Raw genomic sequence first — 17,592 nt, forward strand, 5'->3', positions numbered from 1 at the left:
GCCCATTTTCAGGTTCATAATTGTATTTAGAGGTTGTACCAGAATAGGTTTATATGGTTTAATTTTCAAAAAACACCATATTTTTGTTGTACTGCACATTGCTGCAGCTCCTCTTTTCACCCTGTGTGTTGAGCTCTCTGTTTTAGGTACAGAGTGAGACATCTCACTTCTGTTCCATCTTTGTTGGGAATCGCACATGTGCAGTAAGTACTGCTAGCTTGTCACTTGCAGAGTATGAGGGAGTGCCATGCTAGCAGCTAGGCGAGCATTATAACGTGTGTTACAAAGTGACGAATGTTCGTCACGGAAGTAAAGGCTGGACTACAACAGAGCTGTTTGGAACAGTTTGTGAACAGTGTTTTCTGTTGGAGATGGTAAGTCCCTTTGGGGGGGACTTTGGGCTTTTTCACTTTGTAAACCTATAATGTGCACAAAAAAGATATATAACCCAATAAAGGAAAGGAGAAAAACCAAAAAGCACAATATGAGCACTTTAAAATAAATGCATTTAGAAGATTGTAAATTTAAAGGGTCTGCCCCAGGAAACCCAGATCCTGATGCACCAATTTAGTCAGGAGATGAAACAGGAGCCACACTCTTTAGATAGAATTTGCTGTGTGCAGTAGCATCTCTTCTCTTTTGTGTTGTATTGTTTTATAAAAGTATACGTTTTCTATATAAGCAATGGTGGTTTCAGATTAGGTGGTCTGCCTCTGCTATAAAACACTGCGGGAGACCCAGAATATGGTATGGCCTGCTGGGTTTTATTGAAAGGGTTTATATCTTTTATCCAAAATGGGTGTTGCAAAAAGATAAGGGAGACGGGAATCATCTTATAAATAGAGTAAGCTTTTCTTTTATTCAGTCCAGTGGAGCACAAAGTATTTATCAGCATGCGTCAGTGTGTTAAATGTGATAGTGGTATTTTATTTCTGCAGGTTAGTGATAGCGTCATGAAGTATGGTTCTCCTACGCAACATCTAAAAGTTTAATGAGCATTTAATTGCTGTGTGTGTGTGTGTGTGTGTGTGTGTGTGTGTGTGTGTGTGTGTGTGTGTGCGTGCGTGCGTGCCCCGTGTGTGTGCCTTGCAGGAGAGGACAAAGGAGCTGGCTCAGAAGCAAGCTCAGCAGTGAGTATCGCTTTCGAACAGAAAGAGTGCATGTGTGCTCATTTACCGTTTTTGAGTGTATGTTGTGTGTTTAGTGTGTCTACCTAACTGTGTTTAACCCTCCACTCTGTGTGTGTGTGTGTGTGTGTGTGTGTGTGTGTGTGTGTGTGTGTGTGTGTGTGTGTGTGTGTGTGTGTGTGTGTGTGTGTGTGTGTGTGTGTGTGTGTGTGTGTGTGTGTGTGTGTCCATGTAGCCAGGACCCGGCCTCCTTGTCTCTGCTCAGTATCTCAGACTTGATCCCAGACCTGCAGACTATCTTCTTCTGGATGTCTAACTCCATCGAGATCCTCTACTTCATACAGCAAAGAGCACCAGCGTACACACACAGCATAGAGACACTGCAAGGTACACACACAGAGTCTGAATGATGAGTGTGAAAACAACTTGGCTGAAAAGTCATTACTCACACTGACATACAGTAGACACTGATGCAGCTACATCTCTCCCTCCCTCTCAGCATATATCTCTTAAGTATGTCTCTATCTCTGTCATCTGTGTCTAGGCTCAAAGGAGTCGTTGCTATCAGCTACCATATCAGCCAACGAGGAGGCAATGACTATCTTGGAAGAAGTGATCATGTACACTTTCCAGCAATGTGTCTACTATATCACCAAGGTAATCTGTCACCGCGGCAACGGTGTCATCTTCTTAATGAGCAAGACTTTTTTTAAATCTTGTTTTTTAAAAACCGGGCGAGATGAATAATAACAGACCCTTATTCAAACAGAAGACCTGATTGAGTTGTTACACACACACACACACACACACACACACACACACACAAGCAATCACTGGAGGAGGTCAGAATATGGATAAATTAAAGGTTATTTTGCAATTTCGGATCACTTCCATCATAACTGTGTGTGTGTGTGTGTGTGTGTGTGTGTGTGTGTGTGTGTGTGTGTGTGTGTGTGTGTGTGTGTGTGTGTGTGTGTGTGTGTGTGTGTGTGTCTGTCTGTGTGTGTGTGTGTGTGTGTGTAGGCTCTTTATGTAGTGTTACCAGGTTTGTTGGACTGTAATCCATTCCCAGTCGACAGCTCTGAGCCCTGCTGGAAAGGAGGTGTAGGGTTTCCTGAACCTGTGCGCAGGGTCCTGCAGGTAAGCACATGTATTTGCACATTGTATTGTAGTATTGTCAGGATCATGAAAATTGTATTGATTATTAATCGTCATAAAGTGCCAAAAATGTAGATAATTGATTGTGTATTTTTGTATATTTAAAAAAATCCTTGTTTAAAGATCCCCAACAGACATGTTTTAAGATACAATACAAACTACTCATAATAACCTGAAGAAGGCCTCTGTGCCACAATGCATTGGTGCGTTATTTTTCTTCTCTTTGCTATGGATTAGCCGTATCAATAAAGGCTTTTTACCTTTTTCTTTAACAAGAGTGCCTTGGTTTTCATGATGTTCTGACTGTGCCAAATGTGATTTTTCCACAAAAAGTTCAAATAACTGGTTAAAAATTCTTACAATACTACTACTTCTCCTTCCTTGAAAAATATAACATCTATATATCTATCTATCTATATATATATATATATACTGTTCAAACATTCAAGTGAAGTAACAATAAGCAAAACACATTTTTGAGCAGATTGGGACTTTAATGTAAATTGGCAATACACTTAATCAATCATCAGTTAATATGCAGTGGAGAAACAAAACGCCTTATCTTATTAAAGTAGTGTAGAAGAGGATTAGAGACATGACAGAATGTGTGTGGATGTATTTCAAAATAAGTCAGAAATATTCAGGAAAAATAATTATTTTAGAAATAACATAATTTTTCAGTCTCTAAACTCAGAATTTTAACAAGTAACTAAGAAACTTAGACTTTACTGTAATTCTGACATCAGTTTCAAAACATAATATTTTCACACACACACACACACACAAACTAGTAGTATTGCAAACATGATCTTGCTTTGGTGAAGGGTGATCCATAGAAATGGCAAAAAGACAAAGACTTTATGTGACAGACAGGAAATAGAAACGTATATGTAATTTTTTTTAATTTAATAAATAATGATAGAGAAAACAGATCTTATGTTTTTAAACTGGGTTGTAACTTATTGAAATGAATCAGCAAATTATCAGCAGTGTGTGTACAACATATCCTAACTGTCAAACACCGATGCACCTGAAGGGGAGATGTTCTGCTAAGAATGAGACACACTGGTCCACAGGTCAGAGTGGACTGTTGACACCTTTCTTTATTTTGCTTCACGCAGCAAGAAATATCATCTCATATGAGCTGACAAGGTCAAGGGTGAGACAGCCAAAACGCTGGCTTCCTTTTTCCACTTTTGATTTTTAACCATTTTTAATCTTGAGAAGATAATGTATACATCTGGCTGGAACTTGGGGAATGTATATAAAATGATGAACAAGACACAACCAGATTACTCTAAAGTCTTTTCTTTCTTGATGTAAACATAAAATGGCTTCACTGAAGAGATATAAGCAACAATAGAGCAACATCATTTCTATGCTCACCTGTGTGTGTTTGTGTGTGCAGGTGTTTCAGAATGGCCAGGAGCTTTTGCAGGGCTTCCAGGTTCACCCGGAGATTCAGGCTCAGATGTTCGCTTACCTCTTCTTCTTTTCCAACGTGTCGCTGTTTAACCAGCTAATGGACAAAGGTAGGGCAAAAAGCTTGCACACTCACACTCCATTAGACCTCCCTCAGGATTTGTATAGTTGTTAATGTGTGTGTGTGTGTGTGTGTGTGTGTGTGTGTGTGTGTGTGTGTGTGTGTGTGTGTGTGTGTGTGTGTGTGTGTGTGTGTGTGTGTGTGTGTGTGTGTGTGTGTGTGTGTGTGTGTGTCCCTGTGTCCTTCTGTCCTTGTCAGCATTTTGACAGAGACTAACCCATATTTGTCCTCAATGCCCTTCTCCTATCTGCATTCTGTTTCTCCCCCCTTCTCCTCCTCCTTCTTGCCTTCCTTCCTTCCATCTGGCCATCAGGGGCTGAGAGAGACAAAGAAGAGTAGAGGTGGGACTGGATGGAGGCAAGAAAGAGGGGAGAGAGAATGGGGGAGGGGGGAGGGGAGGGGAAAAGGTCAGAGTGAAGGGTAAAAGGCTGGAAGGCCGCCCAGTTGTTGTGACGACCTCGCTAATAGTCTATTACTTTGTCTAAATAAAGAAAATAGTAATTTACCGCTGGCTATATCCACATGTCAGACCACCTATCACTTGCAACCTCTCCACACCCTCCCCGTATCTTTAGCCACACATACACACACTCACGCACACACCATATGTCTTCATTAGCGGTGGAGACAGGAGAGATCACATGTCTGGCAAAGGGAGAAGGAGAAATACCTTTATATTCATGCAGAGGCTACCCTGTCCCCCTCCTCATCTCCACCTCCCTCTCTCCGTCTGTCTGGCTTTCTCTTTCTCTCCACCGCTCCCCTTCTTTGTCGCTCATGGATATTTCTCCACTGGTGGTGTCCATGGTAACGGTGAAGTGAGTTTGTGGCAGGTAGCGCTGACGTTTGCACTGGGCGCTTTGCACCACTCACTCTGTTAGCCTGATAATATGGCAACACAGGAAGCGGTGCAATATGGTGCAGACCCTGGATTTGTATGATCGTGTGTTTTGACACCTTTCGGATTGTTTGTTTGAGAGTGTACGATAACGTTTCTGTGTTTAAAGGTGAGTGTGTGTTTGTAAACCAGCTGCTATGAAGCATTATGACACATTTGCTAAGACGTTAAGTGATGTCTCGTCCAGTTGCCCCACACAGATTAGTGTATGCCTAGACATAAGCCTATTACAGAGGGGAGTGTATGCATATGTGTGTGTGCACCCAAAACATATGGCAGAATATTTGTGTGTGTGTGTGTGTGTGTGTGTGTGTGATCCTGCCAGTTTATTGTCTGCCTGAAGCTTTCTGTCATGTCTAAGTTGCAGAGGGAGAACTTCTGTGGTACAGACCAAAATGTTTCACAAAGTATTGTAAACTGTCGAGTGCTAAATAACTTTGACGTTGATTGTCTGATCAGATTCATAATCCTATTTACTTATTCTGTGATTAGACTGCTCCTGACTTAATTAGGACTGTAGATTTTGGCTACACGCACCTGTCTTGAATATTACTTGAAGAGTCGAAACCCTTTCATAATTCTTTGACTTAAAAAAATATCATGCCAGTTTTAGACTATTTAATTCAGGCAAAGTTCTAGTACTGCTGATTGTATTTCAACATTTAACATTTGAAAACTGTGGCTTCTTTTGTTAAATGAAAATGAAGTTTTATATTATGAAAATTCTCAAAGTAATGGATTTTAAGAAACAAGTTGTGTCAGGATTAATTTGAAAATTAAAGTATCTGTATTTAGGTTTTTATACACTTCTATGTTTTGTCCTTTGTCTATGATGACTAGTGTGTGATAGTAAACTTGAATATCTTTGGTTTTTCGACTGTTGGTTAAACAAAGCAAGTAATGAAGATGTCACCGTGGGCTCTTTTCACTATGAGAACCAACCAATTGATCAATTAATTGAGAAAATAATTGGAAGATTAATTATAAAGTAATCATTAGTTGCAGCCCTACATTAAGTAGATGAAAGTTATTGTGTGGGTACGGACGTTGAATTGGAAGAGTGTTGGGGGCTCATTGTACATTGCAGTTTGTATTTAGTGTACTAGGAGTGTGTGCTTTTATTAATTGTATTTCGTAGTGTTTGTGCCTACTTGCTGAGTGCAGATGGAAAGTAGCTAGTAGCTAAATCTTGTAAATCTCTTCACTTTGTATGAGATTCATTCTTTTGTACATAGTCCCTGATTATAAAAAAATGAGATATCGAAAAAGATATTGCTTTAGCATTTGTACAGAAAATCAGGTATCGTTGGCATTAGTCCAGTTGTTTGTCATTGTTTGTATCAAACCCCAGCAGAGGCCTGAGCTCACATTGGGGGGGTATTTCAGAAAGCTTAAATAGGAATTATAGCTGCAGTGAGGTAATGGAACGACAGATTGACAAACTATGGGATGCCATCTTGACAAATGCCAGATTTCAACTTATCGCCTGCTTAACTTGCCACAAAACTTGCTTTCAGTCCTTTTGATGTGATCCAGAGAAAGAAAGGATTACACAGAGTGAGGAATGCCGGCTGTGTGCTGCTTTTTTTGTCAGCTGAGCCCCTCTGCAGCACTCAATTTGTATTCTGCGAGGAACAGGCAGCTGGTGGCTGTTGCTATTGTTTCCTTGACTTCAACTTATTTAATATATGATCAACTTATTTAAAAAAAAAAATAATCATCTGTATTGTCGGATAACACACACTGTCTCTCTTTTAGTCTGCCTTTCTGTCAGACATACACACACCCAAGAATAGAAAATCTAATGCAGTGTCTCTGATTAAATATCCAAACACTCACTTTTGTGTGTGTGTGTGTGTGTGTGTGTGTGTGTGTGTGTGTGTGTGTGTGTGTGTGTGTGTGTTTGTGTGTGTGTGTGTGTGTGTGTGTGTGTGTGTGTGTGTGTGTGTGTGTGTGTGTGTGTGTGTGTGTGTGTGTGTGTGCATAGGTCCATCTCGGGGTTGGTTCCAGCGCTCGAAGGTGTTGCAGATTCAGGCTTGTTTGCGGATGGTCATGGAGTGGGCGAGCAAGTCCGGTCTGGGACATCTGGCTGACAAATTCTTTACCAAACTCAACAGCACTGTGTCCATACTGGCCACACCCCCACAACAGCTCACACAGGTACCACACACACACAACACACACACACACACACACACACACACACACACACACACACACACACACACACACACACACACACACACACACACACACACACACACCTACATATCCATATCCACCCACAATCGTATACAGGATTGCTAGCTACCACTAACTTGTTTCTAAGGAGGCCATCAGTTACAAAGTATTGCTGTTGAGATAATGAATCCTGTAGTCCTCAAAAAAGGTAACCGAGAACAGGAAAGCTTTGATTGACTTTTATCAATTGTCTCTACTGTTTGAAAACACATATGACAGAACAGTTGTTCATAGAGCAAGTCACTTTGATCAGCTATTGAGTGATGATGTCTTCGAAAAGGACAGGAGCACATCGTCTCGCCTCCTGTGAAAAAAAAAAAAACTCCCAGGACTTTTGATTATTTTCTCTTCTCTGTGTGCAGTTGAGTTGGCGAGCTTTGTCCAGTGAACACCCGGCTCTGAAACCTGTCCAGCTGCACAGGATTCTCACCCAGTACCAGCTCACAGGAGAGATAGGTCCCGTCCCAACATGGCAACCCAGCAGCGAGGATGAGGCATATATATACAGAACAGGTACGAGTTCATTTTTGTGGCCAGTAGAATTGACAATCTCATGGCAACATAAAGCCTTTATGTTATAAGGGCTTCATATCACTGTATACTGTAAATTATCTGTTGCTGAGTTTCCTCAACAGTTGAGGATGAAGCTACTCTGGTTTCTGACTGGCTGAACTTTGCTTTGTTTGTAATTGACTTCTCCATCCAATCATAAGTAATGGAGGACAAAACAATCCTGTCAGACGTTCACTTTCATTGTTGCATATCATATCATTACATCCTTTCATACATTTTTATTTTCACATGTTGAGGGTGCACCTGCACACATGGCAGAGAGTGGATGAGGTGTTTAATTGTCACCATGTCCTGGTTTCTATCTCCAGCTAGCATATTCAGGTTTCCTTAAAAACTGGGATAAGAGCTTACAGATTTCTAAAACCAGGATACAATGTGTACATGTGCAAACACATAACTGTACTCAAAAACCTGATCATAACCAGAATACTAGTGTGCATGGAAACCCACACACTGCCAATACACAAATGTGTCATAACATTTAATGTAACTAGCAGCTTGCAGCCCTAGAAAGTTTTAAATTACTATCACATAGAAGGGAGTTTTGGGTGTAAAGCAGGAAAACAAAAAGAGTGACTGGTGACGGCTGATGAGGGAGCTGTACAGCAATCCTGGATCAGGCCTTTAATGATGTATATGTGTGTATAGGTGAGTTAACATCAGTTTATGTGCATTTAGTGGACCTCCTGGAGAGCTTTGAGAACCACCCTCCCATAGTGCTGCCCAGCTCCGGCTTTAGAGTGGACCTAGACAGCGAGTGTGTGGAAGACAGCGTCTACAGACAGCTGCTCTACATCCGCCACTACCTGTGGGGGCTACGCACCAAGACGCAAACACACACCAACACTCCCAGTGTGCACACACACTCCAACGGAACCAACACAGCTGACTGGCCCGACGTTCAGGTCAGAAAACACAAACTGCACACTGTCAAATACACACACACCTAGCAGTAATCCAGGCCGTGCCTCAGCAGCTGTGGCTGTTGAGGAGTTCCTCATAATCCCATAAATGAAAGACAAAAACCCTCTACTCCAGCCAACCCGCACACATACACATACTCATGAGAAACGTAGACATGGTTAAATCATGGTTAATCTGATTAGTCTTTAGGCTGTCTAATTAGTGGGAACGGCTGACTAGACCATAATCCCTAGTGTTACTGCACCCTCGAATGTACACATATATATATATATATATATATATATATATATATATATATATATATATATATATATATATATACACAGAAACAGATATACATTAACAAATATGTCAAATGGTAGATTTTTCTATAAAATAATTATGCATCTCTTAAGTCAACTTAAACTGGACTGTTATCTAGGAACAGAGTGTTTTTTTTGCACTGCAACAATAAAACTTTTTATAAGAGAAAGATAACAGAATTATTTATTTAAGTTCCATTTTCTAATCATTGCACCCTCGTTTTAGACCTCCTACTGTCCCCTTAAGTCTTTCTGTCCAATCTGACACAGAGGGAGCTGTTACCTCCGGCCCACAGCAGTCCTCGCTCTGGGGGTCCTGGGGACGAGGTGGCAGCAGAGACGGGAGAGGAGAGACGACGGGACAGACCCCCAGGCCAATCACACACACACAGCCTCAGAAGGAACGGCACCATCCACCACACTCGGGCAGCAAATCCAGACCCATCCTGCCTGTTGATGCCTCCCAACACCCCGTTGTACCCGGATGGAGGAGGAGGAGGAGGAGGAGGAGGAACAGGAGGAGGAGGAGGAGGAGGAGGGCATGTCATAGGCCCCAACACCCAGACTAACGGCTGCACCAGCAGAACTGTGGCAGAGTGTAAGACCAATGGACTCATCACCAACGGACTGGAGGGTAGGCTGAATATTACAGCAGGTGGACAAAATAACTGGAACACATGAGCAGTATATTGGAATCCAGAACAGAAACATCACAATCTATGGCCTTAAAATTACCACTGTGTAATCAACATCTTTTAAAAAAAAGTCTTATTTTTTTTTTAGACTTACTTTTGCAGGGCTATTATTATGTCACATATTTTAAGGTGTTTTGTTATTTTGTCCACCCCAAATGTGCAGTTTAAGTTGTAAACAGTTCATTATATACAATATTAGGAATTCACCTATCCAACTCTTTCCGATTCGGATACCTCGGGTCAGGGTAAATGTCAATACTGAGTGCCAATATGGTACCAGTGCTATCTTTTTCCAAGCTTTAAAATTTGTATGTCTCACTGTGAGGACCATATTATAACATGAGGTCAGAGTTTGCTGTGGCACCAAAAACTGAGCCAGTCATTACTGAATGAATTTATTTCATAGTGGAAACACTGAATTTTATAAAAACATTTATTTATTTAATGTTGATGGACCACGTCATGGCCAACACCCGATCCGCTTAATAATTAATTTCGTCAGTGTTTTGTGTATCTCTACACAATACATTACTGTGTGAATGCTGATTCACAATATGTCCAATATGTCCTATGACATATGTTGAAGTAGATCTGCTGGTGATTTGGGTTCTTGGAACAGTGGAAAATGTTGTCCCAAACTGTCTCCTACTTAATTGCGTTCCCCTCAGGGCTCAGCTCTCGTTCCCATTTCTTTACTATTGGGAGTTCTCCTATGGATACTTGCATCAGTTTACCATAAATCCTGGACACTAATCATTTCACAGGAAAATCAACAAACCATTTAATGACTGGGTGCGCCTCAAGACTGTTTCCCCATGGCACTCCATAACATTTTAGGGCTGATCTTAAGCGAAGATAAAAGAAGGATGTCCTGGGGACCTCAAAATTAGCTCTTAAGTCTTCAAAACTCAACATACCTTTCTCATTGAATAGATGGTCTAAAGTATAGATACCTCTGTCACTCCACTTGTTACTAGCAAATGATTTGTTACCAGGCATTAAGTGTGCATTGTGCCATATTTGGGTATTCAAATGCCACTTATTGGTGTAGCGTAGTTGCTCCTCCACCTGTTTAAAGTTAGTCAATGTGTTGTTGTGTTGTTGATAATAGGGCCATAGGCTAGCATACACTTTTTTGGACACACACCTGCAAAGGCCAGGTCTTGCAGTCTTAAACTTCCAGTGAGGTTTTGCTCTATTTCTCTCCATGGAACTGTAGATGAGGGGTCCATCCACACTCTGAGGGCCCGTAGCTGAAAGGCTCTGTGATACACTTTAAGGTTGGGGAGGGCCAAACCTCCCGTGTTTGTGGTGCATTGCAGGGTAGAGTATTTTAGCCTAGGTTGTTTATTATTCCAAATATATTGCAGAATTAAGGTATCGAGTTTCTTCCAGAAATTTATTGGTGGGGGTAAGGGGATCATTGTACTTAAGAAATTCACACGAGGAACTATATTCATTTTAACAACAGCAAACCTGGAGCGTAGTGATGCCGGCAGCGCGGACCAATTGGCCAGATCCATTTGAACACTACTTAATGTAGTTTCATAGTTGTCTATCGCTGAAAGGATTTGTGTATGGTGATGCCCAAATATGTAATTTTGCTTTGGGTTGGTATTGTCACACTAATGGTTGATGCCACATGCCTGTTGTTCAATAAAAGAAGATTTGATTTATTCCAAGTTTATAGCCGGAGATTGAGACAAATTCGTTTAAGATCTTAAGAATCTATGGAATAGAGTCCTCAAGATCAGAAATGTACAACAAAATATCATCTGCAAATAATGATATTGAGCTGCTATTGGATTTAATCTGGACATTACAGATTTTATTTTGCCTTATGGCTTGGACTTTGAGTTCAAGAGAGATTGCAAACAGCATGGGGGAGAGCGGTTATCCCTGTCGCGAGTCCCGCTCGATGGGAAATGGCTGAGAGTGCAAGCCATTGGTTAAGACTATGGCCGTGGGATTAGGGCTGGACCCAAATATTCAAACATTTGTTCGGTGGGTTGGTATTCGATGTGAAAATTTGACATTTGAATATTTTTTTTTTTTTTTTTGCACAACCTGGCATCCCCCTCCAAACGGTACTCATTCGCGCTTGAATATGTTCGAAATATAATACTCTCTTTTACAATTTTCTTATATAGCCTAGCCATTTTAATAGGATGGACAACCCAACCTCATTATACTTAATAAATATATTTGCTTCTTCTTGGACTACTAAAGTGTTCCTGCAACGGGAGTATTCTCTGTTTGCATGGACAGAAGTGCAGTCCCGATGAGGCTGATGGGCCTGAAATTTGAGCAATCCATAGGATCTTTGCCCTTTTTTGGCATGACGGAAATTAATGCAGTGTTGGCCTGTTGGTGGAAAGTACCCTCTCTCTATGGCTGAAGTTAAAGCTTGTAAAATGGTAGGTCCTAATATGTCAAAATACTGTAGAAGATTCTGATGGAATTCCATCCAACCCTGGTGTTTTCCCTTTTTTAACAGTTTTTAATGCTGATTTAAGTTCCTCTAACGTTATCGGTTGACCCAGTTCTTCTGCTTTTTCTGGGTCAAGAAGAGGCAAGTTTAGTTCTTTTAGGAACTTCTGGCATCGGTTTCGGATCTGGGTTGCAGGAGGAATTTAGAAAAACAAGTCTTAAGAGACTGAACGATTTACAGCATTCTTCCAACTCCGCAACCCTTGCCTCTCTTTTCCTCTTCAAGTTGACCGCTTTGGTTCTAAATTCTGCATCAAAAGCTGTGTTCTGGAGAAGGGAATTATTAAATTGCCATCTCCTAGATCTTTCTCCTAACATATCACAACAGAATGTGGTTATCAGTGCATTGTGATCAGACAGAATTGCTGGTTCTATTATTATCGTGTGGAACATTGCCTTAAGCTCACTGGAGCACAAAGTATAATCAATGCAGTAGTGGGTGAGGTGAATCCTTGCTAGTAGGGTTGTGCATCCTCCATATATCTGTAAGCTGGTGGGATTCCACAACTGCTCTAAACATGTCTGATATATGTTTCTGGGCTTTTGTGTGATTGACCCCTGATCTATCCTGATTTAAATCTAGTACTGCATTCATGTCTCCCCCTATAATTAGTGAATATTCATTGAGAGAGAGCAATTCATTGGTTAGGTGCGGGAAAAAACTTTCATCATATGTAGAGGGTGCATATACCGAAACAAAAGCTATTTTCCTACTCCTTATTGTGGTACATATATATGATATCCTGCCTGATAAGTCTTTACTGCTTCTGTCTACGGTGAGTGCGAATTTCCGCAACAGCAACACAATGGAGCCCTTGGTTTTGGTGTCATCACAAGATGAGGCAGCAACCTTGAAGTATTTATTTTGTAGACGATTTACATCTCTTTTACGTAAATGTGACTCCTGTATAAGCGCCACGTCTGTGTTTTTCCTTCTTAAATAGTCCAGGAATTTAGCTTGTTTGATCGGCCCATTTAGCTCCCTGATGTTGACTGAAAAGATTGAAAGCTCAGCCATCTTCAAAATTTACACACATACGTCTTGAGTACCCTACCGGAATTCGCTGACAAATCTGTAGCAAAGGGTGAACGGTTAGCTCTGAGCAAGGTGTGACGAAAACATAAAAAATAAAATAAATCCACTAACCCTCTGAGACTGCAGACCCCCTCCCCTATCTGTAAGATGCGTGACCACATCAAACGCAGTTCGTGCAAAACTCCAGCTCAAAACTGCACCTCCTGTCTTAAATCACAGGTTAATTGAAACAGGTCTAGTGAATTCTTATGTTAAACATGAACAATGTTAAAAAAAACATTAGAACTAGTCTATTAAGCGCTGGAATAGGCTATGTGAAAATCAATTTCTGGAATAAGCTATGTGAAAAACACACCAATCTAGTTGGAATAACAAACAGACTATGGGCTGAACAGACCGCATCCCTCATGTTCTTTCAGTCCAGCTAAATGTTAACAAACATAGACTGTAAACTGAACAGCCAGTATTTATCATGTATTTTCAGTCTGGTTAAGTGTCCCTTTAAAGCTTGGCTCCGAAACTTACATACCTAGTCCTCAGCATTTACCATGTTCTTTTCAGCCCAGTAAATCATAGACTGTAGACGGAGTAGCCAGCATTAATCATTTCTTACAGTCTGGGTAAATGTTCCTTCAAAGCTTGGCTCCAAAACCTACACACAGCGTCTTCCAGTCAAACTTGGTTAAATAGCCCAGATACCGTTAGTCCACAGGTGCTGAGTCCGCCAGTCTCGGCCCTGGCACCGAACGCAAAGTCCTACCACCCCCCTCCGGTTCCTCTGTCGGCAACCGTCCGCGGCGTGGGGCGGCCTGTCCTCCACATCCAATTCCAGACAGAAAACGCCCGGCTCTGTGGCTGCAGCGAAGGCGAACTCTCTCCCTCCGTGGATCGCTCCCAGGGCGGCCGGACGGACGAACAAGTCTGAGTTGCATTCAGCGTGTAGCTCGTGTTGTGTCCCTTCAAGCTCCCGAAGCCACTGGATCGTGGATGTGACACAGTCAGGTTGCTCCGGCTCACATACCATCATTTCCTGCATCTCAGGTTCTGCCCCGATGTGTTGCTGCGAGGCATTCATTTCCACTAACACTCCCTTCACTGCGTTGCAGTTCACTGATTCAAGCATACTTAGTTGCTTTTCCAAGACCTGAGTGATTAAGTCCTCCATGTTAGGGATCGCGTTAACATCAGTTGCTACGTTAACTACCGCTCCATTAGCCGCCGCCATGCTAGCAGATTTCTCTGAACGAGTAGATAGTTTAGGCGACAACGAGACCTGCTTTTTCGTGCCTGCAGGCGTTTCACTGAGTCACCGTGATAACAGACAAAACGTTTTGGCGTCGAAGTAAAAGACCTGGCTATTTAATAAAATGCAGAGGTGGGTGCAGGAGCTCTAGCTTCTTGTGACCATTCACGTGATCCCCCTGAAGGTGTGTTGTTTTTGATTCTCGGCATATGGCTGTTGCCACAGACAGACAACACATTTAGTTTCAAAAGAAGCTGGAGGCAGCAAAAAAAAACACCGCTGGCTAAACTATTTAAAAATGGCGGGTTTGTTCAGGACACCCGTCTGTCGCTAGCAATGATGACGCAGTGATTAGTGACAATTCTCTCCGACCAATCAGTAGTCTTCTCGTCACCTTTTGGATTCGGCTCAGCTCGCTTGGAACCTCGACGGAGGTGATACTATAAAAAGTACCTGTTAGCTAGGTCCAGGGAGTTTTTTTCATAATGGAAAAACAAAAAAGGCGAGTAGAGTCAAGGCGAGTCGAGCAGGTACTATGTAATGGAAAAAACGGCATATAACTTTTTGTCACTTTTTCAACATGCTATAAGAATTTCGTCATAATAAATTATGACTTTTTATAATTTTTATCAACATACTACTACTATTTGCATCCTTCATCCCTTTCCCACTTTGTTTTTGCTATTTATACTGCTTCAGCTGCTTTCCATGCTTAATCATAATGCATCTTATTTACAGATTCATACTTAATTCAAGCCTAAAAATGTTCCACAATTTAATTTCACTTTATTAACACTTACATATTCTTTTTGTACTTTTTGAAAATATTGAACACAGCTGAGTGAGATTTCCTAATTTGACCCAACCATTTCCCATTTTACCTACTCATTCATTACTCTTTCAGTTACTTCTTCATTCAAATTAAAGCCGGCAATTCAGTTTAGCATCATCTTTTACAAAAACTGTCATACAATATTGGTATTATTCAGCTTTTTCTTATTAGTTATTAGAACCATTTCCACTTTTCCCAGCAACTTCCCCTTCTTACACATTTTAACCAGCAATTCAGTGAAGTAATGATTTTCAAAAAACCTTTAAATATTCCACTTTTGTTTGATACATTATTGGTATTATTCAACATTTCAATACAATTCATACTAATTAAAACCATTCCCACTTTTCCAACTACTTTACCTTCTTCTTCTTCTATTATGCCAGCAATCTAGTTTAGCTTTGGCAATTTAGTTTTTCAGCATTCACAAGCATTTTCTGCAGGAAATGCATTTTCTAGTTAGTACACAATATACACACTGCGTAAAAACTGTGTTGGACATTATGATGAAGATTAAGGTGCTGGTATTGCAATCAAATTCTCACTGGAACTGACCAATGTGAGAAATGTTTACACTTCACTAGAAGACACATTATATTGAGCATGTTCTGTTAGGTGGCTCAGTCTCTCGATTGTGCTTCTTTACTCAGTCATTTTCAAAGACAACAGGACATATGTTAATAACACCTGTACAACGTTAGTGGCATTCTAAATTCACTAATATCTGCACTTATTTATTTATTAAAATGATTTATATTAATGGTATGAATGACTTAAATGTTAAAGGGGTCACTTGTAGCAATGAACCCACAAAAAATTATCATCAACTCTGCACCAAATTTGGTTTAACAACTGTTAAACCAAAATAACTGTTTGATTCAGTCTCAGATGTTCTCATTTTCAGCTGCAGCAAGCAGCTCCTAAAACACTCTGATAAACAGACTGTACGTTATCTGCCGAGCCCCAAATGAAAGAAAAGCTAATTTGAAAGAATGTGTAACAGTTGGAAGTCAGAGCCAAAATGAGAGCAAATATACATTCATCACCATGTCCTGGAACATGATTCCAATTGGAGATAATGTTGCTCTCTGTCCGCAGGATATGTAAGTAGGCAAATGTTTGCTAACAAGTTAACAACTTAATAAGCTGATCATACTGTATCAGAATTGTGTGTCCCTCTGGTTGTTTTGGAGTTGTTCTATTCCCCAGTGGCCAAAAATCAGCTTTAAATGTGCACGTCTTTTGTGCAGTTCTGTAGAAATGCTAAAGCTCATAGGTCAGCTCTGTGCCTCACATGACAGCACTGTCTCTGCTGTGCAGTCTTTACAGTGTAGTGAGTGTGACATCTGCAGGCTTTTGTCAGAAGCACGTTTGTGTGTCAGATTAGCTCTGCAGCATGTTGCATGTCTCTCAGTATCTTTGTGTGTCTTCTGCACAGCAAGACCTCTTATGTCTGTCCAACCCCATAGCGAGACCCTGTCTGGTGTGTGTGTGTGTGTCTGTGTGTTTGTGCATTTGGGTGTCCGTGTCCTCTGCAGGGTGTATTAGTGGGTGTGAGTTTCCTTTCCCTGTATCCTCCCTTGGCGCCCCTCCCCTTCCTGATGACTTGTGTGTGGTGTTTGTAGTGGAACTGGACAAGGGACCCTACGGACTGGGCATGGGACTCATAGACGGCCTGGTGAGTTGACGGACGTTTGTGACAGTTGGTTTGCTATTTATTTTTTTCTAGTAGAATAAGTTAAAAACACAAAAACATGTTTAAGCTACTTAGACTGAATAGTTAGTAATGTGGCTGTGATGACCAAACACTTTTTTTTGTTGCAATTATATCTTCATTCAATTTTCTATGAATGTGTTCACATGTAGCTCCACTAGAGTATAAGCTGTATTTATATTGGTATCTGTTTTCTAAAAGCTTTTTTTTTTTTTATCAGCTTATCAAGCAAAAATGCTAGACAGTTTCTTATTGCTGCTTCTCAAATTTGAGGATTTGGCTCTTTACTGTTTTTTATCATTGTAAATTGAATACTCTTTTACCAGCGAGAGTTAAGTGGTAACACAGCATGAAACAACTTTTGCTATGGTTACCTGCAGTTTATTATACCTTTATAGACTTGATTTAGAGCCAAAGTCAAACTGTTGATCACAATATTTCAAGGGTCCTGTAGAAGTTGTAACAGACACCTGCCAGATAATAACAAACAAACATAGCGGCCAAGTATTTTCATTGGCCGCAGTATAAATTAATTTGTCAGTCAGCTCTACCAGATGCTCACCTAAATAATGGACATACTCATAACACTTGTCCCTCCTGCAGCACACTCCCCTCAACGCTCCAGGCATTTACATCCGGACTCTGATCCCTGACGGACCTGCTGCCTCCGACGGCAGACTGAGAATCGGAGATCGCATCCTGGCTGTGAACGGGACAAGTCTGATAGGAGCAGACTACCAGAGGTACAGAGGATGTTCCAGTGGTGCCGTTTGTGACCCTTACAATGGGCTGGTGGAGATTAATGATACTGCTGGG

General features: G+C 41.0%; 1 protein-coding gene across 3 annotated transcripts in view; it reads left to right on the plus strand.

Annotated features, from left to right (window-relative positions):
- radil (Ras association and DIL domains) overlaps positions 1–17,592 on the plus strand; it is a 33,194-nt gene that overhangs the window by 12,560 nt on the left and 3,042 nt on the right. For 2 of the 3 annotated variants that reach the window (XM_039809828.1, XM_039809812.1), the window contains 11 exons: positions 1,093–1,130; positions 1,363–1,514; positions 1,672–1,784; positions 2,151–2,267; positions 3,694–3,817; positions 6,714–6,886; positions 7,330–7,480; positions 8,219–8,445; positions 9,037–9,400; positions 16,601–16,740; positions 17,380–17,519. In XM_039809828.1, the coding sequence (XP_039665762.1) occupies positions 1,093–1,130; positions 1,363–1,514; positions 1,672–1,784; positions 2,151–2,267; positions 3,694–3,817; positions 6,714–6,886; positions 7,330–7,480; positions 8,219–8,445; positions 9,037–9,400; positions 16,601–16,740; positions 17,380–17,519 (1,739 nt within the window). The remainder of the gene's footprint in view (positions 1–1,092; positions 1,131–1,362; positions 1,515–1,671; positions 1,785–2,150; positions 2,268–3,693; positions 3,818–6,713; positions 6,887–7,329; positions 7,481–8,218; positions 8,446–9,036; positions 9,401–16,600; positions 16,741–17,379; positions 17,520–17,592) is intronic. The other variant, XM_039809820.1, reaches the window with a different exon arrangement.

The sequence above is a fragment of the Perca fluviatilis genome, chromosome 1 (genome assembly GCF_010015445.1).
Source record: "Perca fluviatilis chromosome 1, GENO_Pfluv_1.0, whole genome shotgun sequence".
Taxonomy (NCBI): Eukaryota; Metazoa; Chordata; class Actinopteri; order Perciformes; family Percidae; genus Perca; species Perca fluviatilis.